General features: G+C 36.5%; 1 protein-coding gene across 4 annotated transcripts in view; it reads left to right on the top strand.

Moving 5' to 3' along the window:
- The window catches only part of USP6NL (USP6 N-terminal like), a 115,634-nt gene that overhangs the window by 86,680 nt on the left and 14,754 nt on the right, over positions 1 to 14,200 (top strand). For all 4 annotated transcript variants that reach the window (XM_042872701.1, XM_042872700.1, XM_042872702.1 and 1 more), the window contains 8 exons: positions 3,091 to 3,198; positions 5,785 to 5,894; positions 8,121 to 8,169; positions 9,988 to 10,108; positions 11,597 to 11,691; positions 11,917 to 11,982; positions 12,066 to 12,165; positions 13,771 to 13,923. In XM_042872701.1, coding sequence (XP_042728635.1) covers positions 3,091 to 3,198; positions 5,785 to 5,894; positions 8,121 to 8,169; positions 9,988 to 10,108; positions 11,597 to 11,691; positions 11,917 to 11,982; positions 12,066 to 12,165; positions 13,771 to 13,923 — 802 coding nt within the window. The remainder of the gene's footprint in view (positions 1 to 3,090; positions 3,199 to 5,784; positions 5,895 to 8,120; positions 8,170 to 9,987; positions 10,109 to 11,596; positions 11,692 to 11,916; positions 11,983 to 12,065; positions 12,166 to 13,770; positions 13,924 to 14,200) is intronic.

Here is a 14,200-nt window from a genome sequence, read left to right as displayed (position 1 = left end):
TACATCTAGGGAGATGAAATAAAATGTCTTGCTAAATTTTCTACTACTTATTTTAATTATTAATTTAGAGGGAGCAGAGACTTGATTAGGGGTCTGCAAGCATATATACTTAGCCTGCAGTTCTCAATGTAAGATAAACTTACACAGAAATAAAAGACAGCAGAGGGCAGTAGTATGGTACTTATGGTACAGATGTTCAGCTGGCTAATAATCAGTTTGTTCACTTGTGTGTTCTTTAACTTTTTGATGACTGAATGATAATGAGAGATGAGTTTTGCTTTGATGCTTGTATTTCCTCCCCTCCAGCCCTGAGACGCAGTGCAGCCGTGTGATTTGCTGTTACATAAAAAACTTATTCCTGCTTGTTTGCAGGTTGTTTGTGTAATGGAGCCTGTGCTGTGAAGGAGACTCATCTCTCATATCTGACCTATGAAAGAGTCTCGTATCTCATTTCTTATCTGATAGACAGTGAAAGTCCTTAGTGTTGTGCTCTGTTTAGTCTGTAGGCAGGTTCTTCTCATGTTCTGGAATAACTGGGAGCTTCAGCAGTGGATTTGACTGGATACAGATGTGGAATGGTTTGCAAAAAACTCTGAACATTCTTTAGATTTGTTCTGCCAGTGTGATAATTCTGATTCCAGCAGTTAAATATGTTTCCTTACTGTAGTGTGGGCCTGAGGAATACAGCTAAATGTCACTGGGAGCTTGTAACACAGGTTAGCAGATAAGGTTGGCAAATTTAGCTCATTCTGATTTCCAATAGATGGGCTAATCTGACACCACTGCATTTCTGATTCTTCTCAAACCACAGTGGGCTTACCAAGCTGCTGGTCTTAGTGCTTTCCACTCTTTTCAAAGTTAGTAAAAACAACTCATTTTTCAGTCTTCTCCTTTAAAAGCCCTTCCACCATTCTCTATCCCAGTTTTATCTTGCTGCTTTGAGAACTGTTTTAGTGTCTAGTTGGTTCAGCCTGAGAAATGCAGAAGATGGGAAAACTGGGAAGTCATCTGCAAAACTGATCATTGTTCTCTTTCAGCTTTGTTTCATGAAGTAATGCCCATAGCTTGGGTTGTCTGGATTTGTTTTAACTATTTCAGGAAGCAACTAATGTCACAAAGGCCTATTTCTGGCCTTTAATGTCTACTCAGCCTTTCCCCAAAATATTCTTTTTAGAACAAAACTCTTCTTAAGGATTTCTTTTTCAGCCTATTCTGCTCGCTAACCAATCTGACAGTTGTTGGAGACATTTGGTAATAAGTCACAAAATGATAGTGGTCTGGCAAAAAGCCTTGTTATCAAGATGCACTATTGTAGTGTGGGCCTGAGGAATACAGCTAAATGTCACTGGGGGCTTGTAACACTCCCTTCAGGTTAGCAGATAAGGTTGGCAAATTTAGCTCGTTCTGGTTTCCAATAGACAGGCTAATCTTTTTGCAGAATGACACCACTGCAATTGGTGCTGCTTGGCTTCCAGAAGACTGAATTATCCTTTCTCTCAAGCATTTACTCTTGTGTTTGGGTTGACATACACTGAAATCCTCAGTGTGAGCTGAAGTCTGGATGTACATCGGTAGAAGAGTGCTTTGTAGCACTTTGGCTTAATCTTCATCCCTGCAGGAAAAAGCTGGAGTGATGTTGTTATGCTTCTGCTAGACTTGCTGCTACTTAAACAATTTTAATAGCATTAAAGCTCCAAAGTTTCCTTAACATCTCTGATGTTTTCTGTGTGTATGGCCTCCAGGATCTATCTTGTAATATCTTGTACAATTGAATAAGGAACAGAAAAAAAAAGAGTTGTAGCCCTACCAGGTTGTGTTTGCCTTAGATGACCATCAAAAAACTTGTGTAAGAGCGAGGCATTCTTAAGTCCAGACGTGGATTTTATCTGGCCTTAGAGATACCCTTGTTTTTTGAATTCTCTGATTTTCCTTTGCTCAGCCGTGTTTTTAGGCAGATAACCTTTTCTTTGTGTGTGGCTAAAAAAGAGAGTGAGTGAGTAAGGTTTCATTGTCTGAGGGTTGGCTTACCTTGGGTCTCTCCTGGCTGCATAAAGCCAAGATTGAAGACAAGTCTGTACTTCTCTGTTTAGAAATCTTCGTGCTCCTAAATGTTGCAGCAAAAAGAAATGCAAATTGGAATAGAAGCTAGGAATACAGTTGTCAGTGCTCCTGATTTTTCAAATAAACCCAGTGAGAACCAACCCACTAAATCAAAATGGAAGAACAGTGGCATGTCAGAGGCAAGACTGACACGAGGTAGTTTATATAACTACTCTGGCTTTGCACACGTACCGATTTGTCCCCTTCTGACCCATTTCTAATACAAGCTGTGTGTCAGTATAGACTGTGTCAGGAACAAGGAATTTGATGTTCAGTTTCACAGCCAAGAATTCTGTGTGGTGTTGTAAAGTCATTCTGTAGTCTTAGAAACTCTAGCTGGAATATCTGCTGTGTGTTGTTTTTGTGCAAATACTTTTTCCTAAATGAATATTAAAACACTTGCTTATTAATTTAGAAATATGGTCTGAAGTCTTTAGTTTGTGGCGTTTCCTGTGTTTGCAGTGAGCTCATGCTTGTGATACACATACATACACTGCAGTTTTACAAGAATGCAAAAACCAGCAATGCATTTTTGTACTGCTAGTTTTTAGAGCTTTGCAGTACTGCCTGATGCCTTTCACCATTGCCATTTATACATTATAATTATAGTGAGTTATTTGTGGCTTGTCCTGAAACCTTGTGTAGCTAAGAATCTGTTTTTCCATGTGTGTTATCAAATCTAGAGTTCTCTTTGCAGTACTTTAAGAATAAATGCTCCGTAGCAAAGGCAATCCAATTTTGACTTCCTGCATACTGAAATCTTGATTGCCTGCGTGTCCATTTTGTTCTCTGTTTCTTTGCTGATTCCATCAACGCAGGCATAGCTGGACTCTTACTCAAGATTGAGATGGTTTGTCCCCAGCCGGTTGTCCCTTTGCCAGGATAATTGACAAAATTGCCTTTTTGTCTTTAGCACTTTTCATATCACCATTTCTTTTATTCAGAACTTTGTGAATTGGGATGCATTTATGCTTTCTTTTCTTTTTACAGTTTCACAGGAGAATTTATAAAGGAATCCCATTGCAGTTCAGAGGGCAAGTTTGGTCTTTACTACTTGATGTCCCTAAAATGAAAGAAGAAATGAAAGACTTGTACAGCGTGAGTTGTTAGAATTTCCACTTAATCTTTTTTTTTTTTTTAATCTCAATATTACAAATTACCTTGAATTTCACTGTTTTTTTTTTTTTTTTTTCTTTTTTTTTCTTTTTTCTTTTTTTCCCATATATTGGAAAGCACTTTACCGGCTTATCTGTTGGTTCTGGTATTGATATAATTAATTTGATTTTTCCTCTTCCCATTCCCAAATCTTTGTTAAAGCCCCCTTAAAAGCAAAGTGAAACAATATAAGACAAAACTCTTCTCCTCTGAAACAACAACTCTTCCTTGAGAAATTTCTATTAAGAAAGTGCCACATCAGCTGAATATCAGTAAGAGGAGTCTAGTGTTCTCAAGGGGGTGAGGAGTTGTTGCCTTCTCCATCTTGTTAAAGCCAAGAGGGCCTCTGGGAGAGTAAGTTGGCAAACTTTATGCCATGTTACCTCTGAGTTGAAGCATAGATATCTGTTACAAAGTACTGTCATTTAGTTTGTTGTATTCTCAGAGGTGTAACTAATACTGAGGTGTTACCCACTGAAAGATACAGGCAAAAATTGACCACTTAAGCGTAACCCTACTTAGAGTGTAAAGGAAAAGGTATGCATTGCACCCCAGTCCCACCTGCATGCTGAGTAGCAGTTAAAGCCACCTATCAGAGGTACGTGACCAGAATAATTCAACTTTTCTTCTCTAACTCTGCTTTTTCTGTGGATTTTTCTGTTTGCCATCTGAGCTTAACTTGAGATCCCGAACTGTAGACTGAGGTTTGTATGCAGGCCAGAAATTTAGGCAGAAGGGGAACTGAATCTTGTCACATTAGTCTTTTCCTCTCAATCTTTCTGCACTAGGAGATTGTAGGAAGACAGTATAGCTAACAGAAAGGTAAGATAACATTGTAGAGTGTTTATTTTTTTCTCTACTGGAACTGAAATGTTCACTGCCTTTTAAGAAAAAAATGTCCAGAATTTCTAGGAAGTGCATTGCTAGGTTTGATTTTTATGGCACTCTTCAGGAGCCGCCGCTTTGGCTCTGAGCAGACATGGAATCTTGTAAGGTCATGAAAGAAGATCGATGTTGGCATTGATGTTATCTAAATTTTGGTCTCTGTGATCTTCTTCTTGAATTTTTTATCACTCCTTAGTCTGACAGGCTGCTCTTTCTGACTATTAGATTTTGTTTAACTTCATAAGGGAGACTAGAAGCAGATCCAGAAAGAATAGGATGGAATTCACACTGAGTAATGTAGTTGTGGGAAAGAATACTAAGTATAACTAAAAGCATTTTAAAATGTTAATTCATATTAAGAGATTATTGATGCCATTTAGTGCAAAACAAAAAAGTGTCTTTGTAGTTCAAATATGGTAGTAGTAAGAGTTCCTTCCGTCATAATCCTCGCTTGTTTATTTGCAATAAGCTCATTTAACTGCTCTCCACTTTTCCCATTTCCTGAAGTGTTATTAAGATTCATAATAATTCTCATTTACAAATTGCACACATAAAGTTAAAAGTAAGATGCATGGTTGGAGGTGAAACTGCTTCTTACAGTCCTTGGCGCAGGAAACTTACCAGTTCTTAATCTTTTAATATTTCTGATTCCAGGACTCTAGGTGCCCGTTCTAGAGGCTCTCATCATGACTAGGACTCAGGGTACTTCTTTTCCCATAGTTCCAGTAAATCATGGGCTCTGAGTCCTTAACCTAGGCTCTGGGTCCTCATACCATCTTAAAACTTTCTGATCCCTTCTTTTCTGACTGGAGGACAAATCACTCTGGATGCTTGTACTTTAAACCTTTGTTTTCTTGCAACCAGAAGCTGTAGAATTCTACCTTATGAATGGCCATGATATTCCATAAAAATGCCTTTTCCAATTGAATACAGATAGAAGTCTCTCACATACTTGACTTTCATGGACAGAAGCAAGAATGAATGAGAGAATGTCAAGAAAAAAATTACTTTAGGGTGAAAAGTAAGAAGGCAGTCCAACCTTTGCAGGCTTCCTGAAGTTTTCATTTGCAAAATTGGACTTAATTGTGAAACATCAAAGCAAGTAGAGTTATTCTACCATTAAATTGGTTAAAACAGAAGGTCAGAGGAAATGACTAGGGAAATGTCCAGAAATGTACATTATCTATATTTAAATAGTAACTGGCAGTGATGTAACTTTTTCTTCTGCTTAGAGAAAAAGACAACAAAAGCATGAAAACCAGCCTCGGTCATTTCTGGGAAGTCCAGACTGGTGCTGTTGTTCCTGAGCAGTGAAATTGACTTGTCTTTCTCACTGCACTTTACATGAGAAATAGCAATTAGAAATTTGAAATGCTGAAACATAGTGAATGTTGTCACAAAAGTGTATGTTCTGGGGTTGGTCTTTTTACATTTATACTATGTTAATGTGCATTTGGCTATATAGAATTTGTGTGTGTGTGTATACATGTATATTTTTGAATGAGTTTCTGAGTTGCCATTTTACATTGAAGATTTTAAATCATGAGTTTAAGTGTACAATTAGGTAGGTTTCTCCTTTTTACGAGCTTACAATAATGAACAGAGGGTTAAAACTGTAACTTATGTCTTTTATTCTTTTCCTAGAAATTGAAGTGTCAAGCACGAGGGTCTTCACCAGATATTAGGCAAATTGATCTTGATGTAAATCGAACATACAGAGATCATATTATGTTTCGAGACAGATATGGTGTTAAGTAAGTAAATTAGGAGTTTTGTTTTGTAATTGGTTTCTGATCTGCCTCAGACCTCTTTGATTTGCAAAAGGATGTTGAATGTGAGTTCCAGACTTTCAAAGCAGAGCTGTCTGTGTGCTATGAGGTAATTACCGTTACAAAGCCAAATAGTTACTTTCAGCCAACCAGTGTGCCCAGTGCAACCAGCCCACAGCAGGAGGCTGAAACTGGATGATCTTTAAGGTCCCTTTCAACCTCAGCCATTCTGTGATTGTTTCTAGCATGCCACATTAGCACCCTGCTGAGATGAAAAGGATAGGGTGAGTTTTCTGACTCTTTTTCTTTCCAAGACATCATCTACAGTAGTGTACTATTTTCAAAAAGCAGTACTCAAAGAATTATGAGCTTTAATGTGATTTATTAAAGAAGCATTTTCCTATATTATTCCTCTAGGTATTTTGCAGACAAATTCTAAGTAGGCATGGGAAATTTCTGTGATGGTTGCAACGCAGGATGGAGTACAAAGCAGAAATTCCCAAAGCTGAGAGCACTATTCTGTGCAGACTGTAGTTTAGATATGTTTGTGCTGTGGTATCTACACTGGAGCTGATGTGCCTTGCCTGTCAGTACTGCTGACATGGTGCTATGCAAAAATGGCTGTATTGCATCTGAGCCTCAGCTAGTTTTAACACACACAGTTTAAGTGGAAGCAGAAGCTCACTACCCGGTCAGTTTGGGGCTAACTCTGGCACAGCCTGCTCCGTTCCTTGTGGCTGTGTTGTGAGCACGTCCTCAGAGTGTATTGGAAAAGCCTTTGGCTGCTTCAATTTCACACTTGGAATAGAACTTGGAATTACTGTACATGCATTATACATTTCCAGTGATGTGAATGAAAATTGAGAAATCATTCCGTATAGCAATGAAATAAAGTCTTCCAGGTAAATCAATAGCTTGTTTGACTTCTCAATGGACTTTACATTTTTGAGGGGTCGTTCTTTTACAACTCTTCAGTGGTACCATCCAGTGTAAATAGTACTAAGATTACCATTATTTTTATATCTTACTGTGAAGGAGATTTGCTCTTACGTTGGCCATCATATCGTTCAAATTCCCATAACTCATAACAGAAAGTTCTCATGGATGGTATCTGGAACCTAACTTTTTTATTTCATTTTGTCCTTGTAAAATAAGACTGAAGATTAATAACTAGTACTTCACATTACATTTTTTTTTATTATTACCTAAGAATAGGTAAGCTCCAGTTTCTGAAGAGACTGAAAAAAATGCCATAATCTCTAGATATTTGGGGAGAATTCTCTAAATGTGCATCCTCCTTCCCAACAGAAAATGAGCAGCTTTTTGCTCAAGATTTCTTTTTATAATCTTCAAATATTTGTCTATACGTTTAATCAGTGACAAGCAGAGGGAATTTCACTGGACACAATAGGGTACAAGACTCAGGAGTTAAACTCTAGCAGTTGTAGTTGAAAGGAGGCATTCACATTTCCAAATTCCCTTCCCAACAAATCACAGGAAGTAGATGTGAGTTTAAAATCGTATTATGAGAATTCTCCATTGTTTTGATGTCCCAATTTGAGAAGTGTGGAGTTTATATATTTTTGTCCTACTACATTCACAGCTTAACGCAAGATGACTCAAGCTGTTTTTATGGAAAGCAAGGGGCAAAGCTCTGTGTGTACTTCACTGTTAGAATTGCAGGGATTGATATACTCTGAAGGACTAAGCATAGGATGGAGAGTTGGAATTGTGATTGTTTGACAGTAGCAGTCACTAAAACTGCTTTTAATTTGGGTGCCAAGATTAAGACACCTCTGTACCTGCTTTGTGTTTTATCTCTGTGTAACTCTTTGCAATCAGTAACAGCTGTTAGTGTTCTGCAAACAAATTTGGTGTGGTGTGTTTGAAGTCTGTCATTCTGAATAAATCAGTGTTTGACATGTATGCCATGTATGCCTCAAATCCCTTATTTGTAATAATAATGGTCTGACACCATTGGCATCTCAAATTGTTATAGATGCATTTTGTAATCTTTAAACAAGCAAAATATCAGGAAAGTGCTAAATATAATGTTGGTTTAAAATCGGAAGCACTTATTACTGCTCTTTAGAACCAAACAGATTAAATTGGAGAAACAAGTTTCCAAAATACAGTTAACTAATTTTGTGGTTTTCTGTTTTTATGAAACCACTATTACAGCACTTTCTTTCTCTACTCTTGCTTCTCCAGGCAACAATCTTTATTCCACGTTTTAGCTGCATATTCCATATATAACACGGTAAGTTGCGTACTTTCATGTTCTGCTACTCTGAACGTGCTGTAAGTTTGTTTGCAATTCTGTATCCTCTTCCTCTCTCCCCCAAAAACCACAACACATTTCAGAGACCTTTGGAAATGCAGAGAAATGAATCATTTGCCTGCTGACACGTTTTCAGCTACTGAAGTTGAAACAAAGCGTCTTGATTAGGAATGTCTTACTGGGCAGACTGAACAGTACATAGAGATTAACTGAGATCAAGTATAGTGTTCAGTGAGAATAATGAATTTGTGCTATGCTGGAGTTTCATACTACTGCTATTTCTTCTTGTTATATTATTTGCCAATTAAGATCATTTGAATGATGGGAGGAAAAACTACAGAAAGGTGCATACAGGGAGTAAGTATGCATTTCATAGCCTGGAATGTTCTAACAAACAAGGTTTTGAAGGCTGCATCTTCCTCACTTAAGCTCTGTTTTAGATATGCACCAGTGTATATATTAAAGTACATTCTGGTACTAAATTTGGTCTTCACTGTAGTCCTGAATGAGGATTTTTTGAAGTAGAGTTGAGTAAGGGTAGAAGCCTGCTTATTTTGTAATGTCTTTTGACTGCATGTTAAAAATAGAGAAAAGTTACTATGTCCAAATTTAATTTTGCTTTATGCACTATTCCCTTGTTCACTGTGCCTGTTCTGATCACTTTTGAACAACTTTCATTTTACATCCATCAGCAAGTCCTTACAATTCAATGTGAAATTATCCAAAGTTGTGAGTAAGAGTGAAATTGAGCAGTTATTCTACTGAAGTATCACTTCATTTCAATTTTTGGAGTTCTGAGAAATGTGGCTTTTATTTCCAGTTTCAATCTGCTCAAATTTATTCGGCCCATAAATGAAGTTACATTGCTAGCATTTGTCACCTTTCATTTCCTGTGTTGTCTTAAGCTTTTTGTTGGTAGTGTAAGTGCTGAGAAAACTCTGGAAGGAAGAATTTCCTTAATGTATTTTTTGTGCAGTGTTAAACTAATGTCTGCCAGTTGTATGCAAAGTATTGTTTAAGGTCAGCTGTTACAATACAGGCAAAGGGAATGCTGCAGTGAGTTTTTAATTTGCTTTAGCATTATAGTATTTTTCTTCTTAATGTGTCACAGTTCTTATGCTTTGTTTTTATCTCCAGAGCAAAGTTCTTAAAAATAACTTTTAAAGCTGGAAAAGATTATTCAACTATTAATTCATTTTCCTAAATATTTTATCAACGGAGTTATCTGAGCAGTGAAATGATAGCGACAGTTGGTTCCTGCCATAAAAGTCAAAATTAATAGCAGAGAAGTTGCTCAAATTTAGTATTGGAACAGGACTTTTTTTTCCCTTTGTGTTTAATTATTGTGTGCTGCTAAACTTGAGCAGGTTTGTAGTTTCAGGTCACTCCTGAAAATTGCAGTGTTTATCAGAGGGTGCCTTGGTTGGAAAACAAGACAAAAGAATATCTTCCCCCCTCCACAGGCAAAGGCAAAGTGGAAAAACTGTCCCTTCTGGAATAAGACGTTCTAATTACTTGAAATTATTATTGTTAAACCTGATTTAGAGCATTGTTAGAGAGTTCCAATGAGAGTTCCTGGTTATTTTTCAGATGAATTGTTGAGCATCATCCCTTCCATCTATCAATATTTTAGATATTCAGAAATCAGATGCTTGTGGTGGAGCCGTAATTAGGAAATGCGGCATGCTATCAAGACAGGCAGACTCTTTGCCATGCCAGCTCAAAAAAAGCTAAAAGCTTGTGGGTGTGGGGCTTTTGCTTTTGGGATTTTAATATTTTTCACTGTGTAATTTTCAGGAAGTTGGATACTGTCAGGGAATGAGCCAGATCACAGCTTTACTCCTAATGTACATGAATGAAGAAGATGCCTTCTGGGCCTTGGTGAAACTTCTCTCAGGTCCAAAGCATGCTATGCACGGTATGGTGTGTCACGTTACCTAGTATATATTAGCTTTCAACCTGATTATTTAAGTTGTAAATTATTTGAAAATGGAACCATGCTGCTATGTGTTTATGTTCAATATAAAACACAACTGGAGCTTTATACTGGGATGCCATTGGATGTTACCAAAGTTCACGTACTTTTTAATAATGGTTTTTCTGTGTCGGTTTCAAATAGTTCTTAATGAAAATCAGATGTTGCCCTTCCCCTTACGCTCTAAAGGAATGTAACTAGTTGAAAGCTGATTATGTGGATGTCTATATAGCAATAAAAGACTAGTGGAAAATTAATACAGAATGTGTTAAATAACACTGCAGTTATTCTATCACATGGTAGGACGGGAATCCATAGTAAAAGAAATAAAAATAAAAAATCACGCTGTAAGCATTAATGTTGAGTTCCTTGGTTTTCTTTTTGCCTCACACAGCATTTCCTGTACTCTTAGTCTTGTTACACTTATGTTATTGATTATTCTCTCTTTCCATGTCATATTTAGTATGAACTGTGCATACTGCATGCCCACGGGGATAGAACTACTCTGGGAATTCCATTATCTTTTGTTAATGACATAGTGGTTCACAAAGCTTTAGTTCTTGGACACCTGAACAAGAAAATAGTGTCTGGAAACTGGTTGTGGGTTGTGGTTTTTTTATTTTTTAATTTTTTTAAATCCTCAGCAGGCTCTAGCTCCTTTTCCATTAAGACATTCTCATACCATGATAGCTTCCTATCCTATCCCTGTCCTATTCCTAGCTTCCTAGTTCAGTGTTCTTTAACCTAGTGTGCTGGTTGGCTTTTTTCTGTTTGCACTTCAACAAAGCCATTGCCTTTTTGACCAAAAAAAAAAAAAAAAATAGAATTTATAAAGAATCAAAGACTTGCTTGGAGCTTTACACAATAGTAACACGGAGTAAGAAAATCTTATGTAAACCTGTATCTTTAGATCTAGTAGTAATCAAAAGCCATAAAAACAAAGCTGTGTTGAACACTGAGCTCCTCAGTGACCACAGAAAATTTTAGATGTCTTGGGGAATGAGTTTAAATCAGTTCATTATATATTGAATCAGTGGATCTGATTTTGCTTCCTGGGAGAGAGCTCTACATAAGCAACATTTTTAAGATGCCATGGTCAATTAAACAGCATCTTTTTTTTTATTTTATTTAAGATTTGAAGACTTACAGTGAGATAAGCATAGGATTGATTCAAACTGATGTTATCTACCATTACTAACCTAATAATAGTCACTAGGGGAAGGTAGTGATGTTTTACTATGGTCCCTTAAGCAGAAATGTGTGCATATCTGTACACGGACATGAGAATATTGCTATGAATATCTGTTCAGATCCAGTGGTCTATAGAAGAGCAATATTCTTAGAGCTCTCAATTCCCTCCCCCCCCCTTTTTTTTCATGTTACTGTCTTTATAGTAAATAAACACATTTCATGGTTGACTTCTTTTCTTAGGTTTTTTTATTCCTGGTTTTCCGAAACTGTTGAGGTTTCAAGAACATCATGACAAAATACTGAATAAGTTTTTGTCCAAACTTAAGCAGCACTTGGTAAGTACTGACAAGAATAATATTTCTTAAAGATGGAAATTGATGGAAAGAAAACCTGTAAGGATGGAAATCATGTTTGTTTGATTAAAACGAAGTATTTCACGTAGCCAAAAAATACTGATTTTATTGGCCACAAGGCCATTGAATAAAAAGTTTTTTTGATGGACGTTATAAAGTGTTACTTGATTTTTATGAATATTTTTAAAAACGCTGTGGTTTTTACAGGACTCTCAGGAGATGTCCACTAGCTTTTACACCACAAAATGGTTTTTCCAGTGTTTCCTTGATCGCGTGAGTATGTTTTCCATTTGCTTCTGCTGTCTGTAATTGTGGGTTTGAACAGACTGTTTTCACTCTTGATTCTTTCATCGCAGACTCCCTTTACGTTAAGCCTCAGGATATGGGATATCTACATACTTGAAGGAGAGCGGGTTCTCACTGCTATGTCGTACACAATTCTGAAGATACATAGAAGTAAGAAATCTCTTGAGCGCTCGAATGCTAAATAGGCTTTCTACTGGTTTTGTTCTTATTTTATGTGAAAAATCTTAGTTTCTTCTTTGCCTTGTGCAATTCATGACAAGTGTTTTTCTCTCCTTATGAACAAGCAGAGCAAAATCTTTCCTTTATTAATGTGATTTCTTTTGTCAAAGAAAAATTGTACCATCTTTGCAGTGGGCTTCTAGATGCTAATACCAAAATCACACTTGATTTACTTAATCATAAATAGACAAATACAGTCACACCATACAAATTTAAAAACTTATATTCTGCTGTATTTGTGTTTTAATGTAAGTTCTCAGAAAAATAAGAAAGTTATTTAAACGTCAGCCTGGGTAGAGCTTTGTTGCTGGTTATAAAATAGGCAAAATATGTTCTACTTGTATGCTTTGCAAATGCCTTTGTAGCCACTGTAAGTTTTTAAAAAGTGTTAAAAGAATCCAGAGAGAAAAAGGCTGGTATCTTGTACCTGTAAATACCTGAAACTCTTATCAGCAAGCAATTCAGCAACAATGAACCACCAGTGTTATATCTCATTTTATAGTGCTGTTTGTTCAAGAATATCATTAAAATTCAGAATTTCAGTAGTCTGACCAAATGATCTTTTCTTCCATCTTTTTCTGACAGGAAAAATAAGATTTGGAGTTTTGAACAAAAGCACTGTCCAAAGCATTTATACCTGCCCATAGTGCCTGCCCATCTATGCCTGCCCCCATAGCACATGAAGTTCCAATTCTGAGAATGAATGTTAGCTTCTTAATATCCTTAGACGTTTCTCCAGATGATAGATACCTTGTAGCTCAAGTTTGATACCATTTACCTGTGGTACTTTTGCATTTTCTTAGTGAAATAAATTGACTCTTTGTAAATTTAGACGTCTATGTGAAACTTTGCAGAATTGATGCCATCCCTTGCTCACTAGCTTATCCTTATGAAACTGTATAAGCATGCAGTTACAGCCCTGAAAGCAAACGTTTGTGTAGGAAACATGGCCTTATAGCTGTGTAAAATGGGAAAGAAAAAGAATCTGGTAACTATAAAACAGCTTTCAGAATATGACCTGAATTAATTGAAGTGGCAAATAATGCCTGAAGCAATGGTTCTGAACTGCCATAACCATTTCATTGGAAGTTAATTCAGTTGTGAATGAGAATACCTTAAATGTCAAATCTTAAACTGTTTTACTGCTTTTGAAAGCTTTTAAATAAATGATGTGTATTTTAGAGATCTATACCAGTGTTTTGTAAGTTGGGGCTTCAGGCTGAAAAATGAAGATCCAAAACTGTTGGATGTAACATAAGCAGACCAAAGGCAGGTGACTTGTATTGAGCTTTTAGAAGATGCCCTTTTTTGGAAAACATTGTTCTAAATAGAAAACATTTCTGTATTAATTTGCAAGTGAATTTCTGATGCATTTTGTAGATTTTTAGTGCAGAGTTCTATTTTGTGCTTAACAAATCGGCCTTTTTTTTGTTCTGTTTTAACAACAAAAGCATCTGATATTGTGCATACGTTTTTGAAATGTTATGTTCTTAATCAAGATATTTTTATTTATAATAGTATTTTCTTCTTGTGTAGAACATCTGATGAAATTACAAATGGAAGAGCTTGTAGAATTTCTGCAGGAGACTCTAGCTAAGGATTTCTTCTATGAAGATGACTATGTAATAGAACAGCTCCAAAATTCTATATCAGAATTGAAACGAGCAAAGTTGGATTTACCAGTAGCTGGTAAGATACTTGTACAGATGCAGATTTAGATACTTGGAGCTTTTTACACCTTGTCCATTTTTAAAGTGTTAATTCATTCTGGTAGAGACTGTGGAAATGGTTGTCTCTTCATCACTGCATACTTATTTCTTCCAAAATATTTTACAGTTGAGAAGCAACACCCTTCATTTCATGAGTTCTGTTTTTTTTGCTCATTGTTCTGTCTACTGATTACAAGCTAATGGCACAGCACTTTAAGACATCCCTGATCTGATCTGATAATTCTGATGTATAAAAT

Source organism: Lagopus leucura, unplaced genomic scaffold (assembly GCF_019238085.1).
Source record: "Lagopus leucura isolate 7727_CA_CO unplaced genomic scaffold, USGS_WTPT01 Super-Scaffold_100008, whole genome shotgun sequence".
In the NCBI taxonomy this organism is placed as follows: domain Eukaryota; kingdom Metazoa; phylum Chordata; class Aves; order Galliformes; family Phasianidae; genus Lagopus; species Lagopus leucura.
The sequence above is the reverse complement of the archived record's forward strand: the minus strand, read 5'-3'. Positions and strand labels throughout refer to the sequence as shown.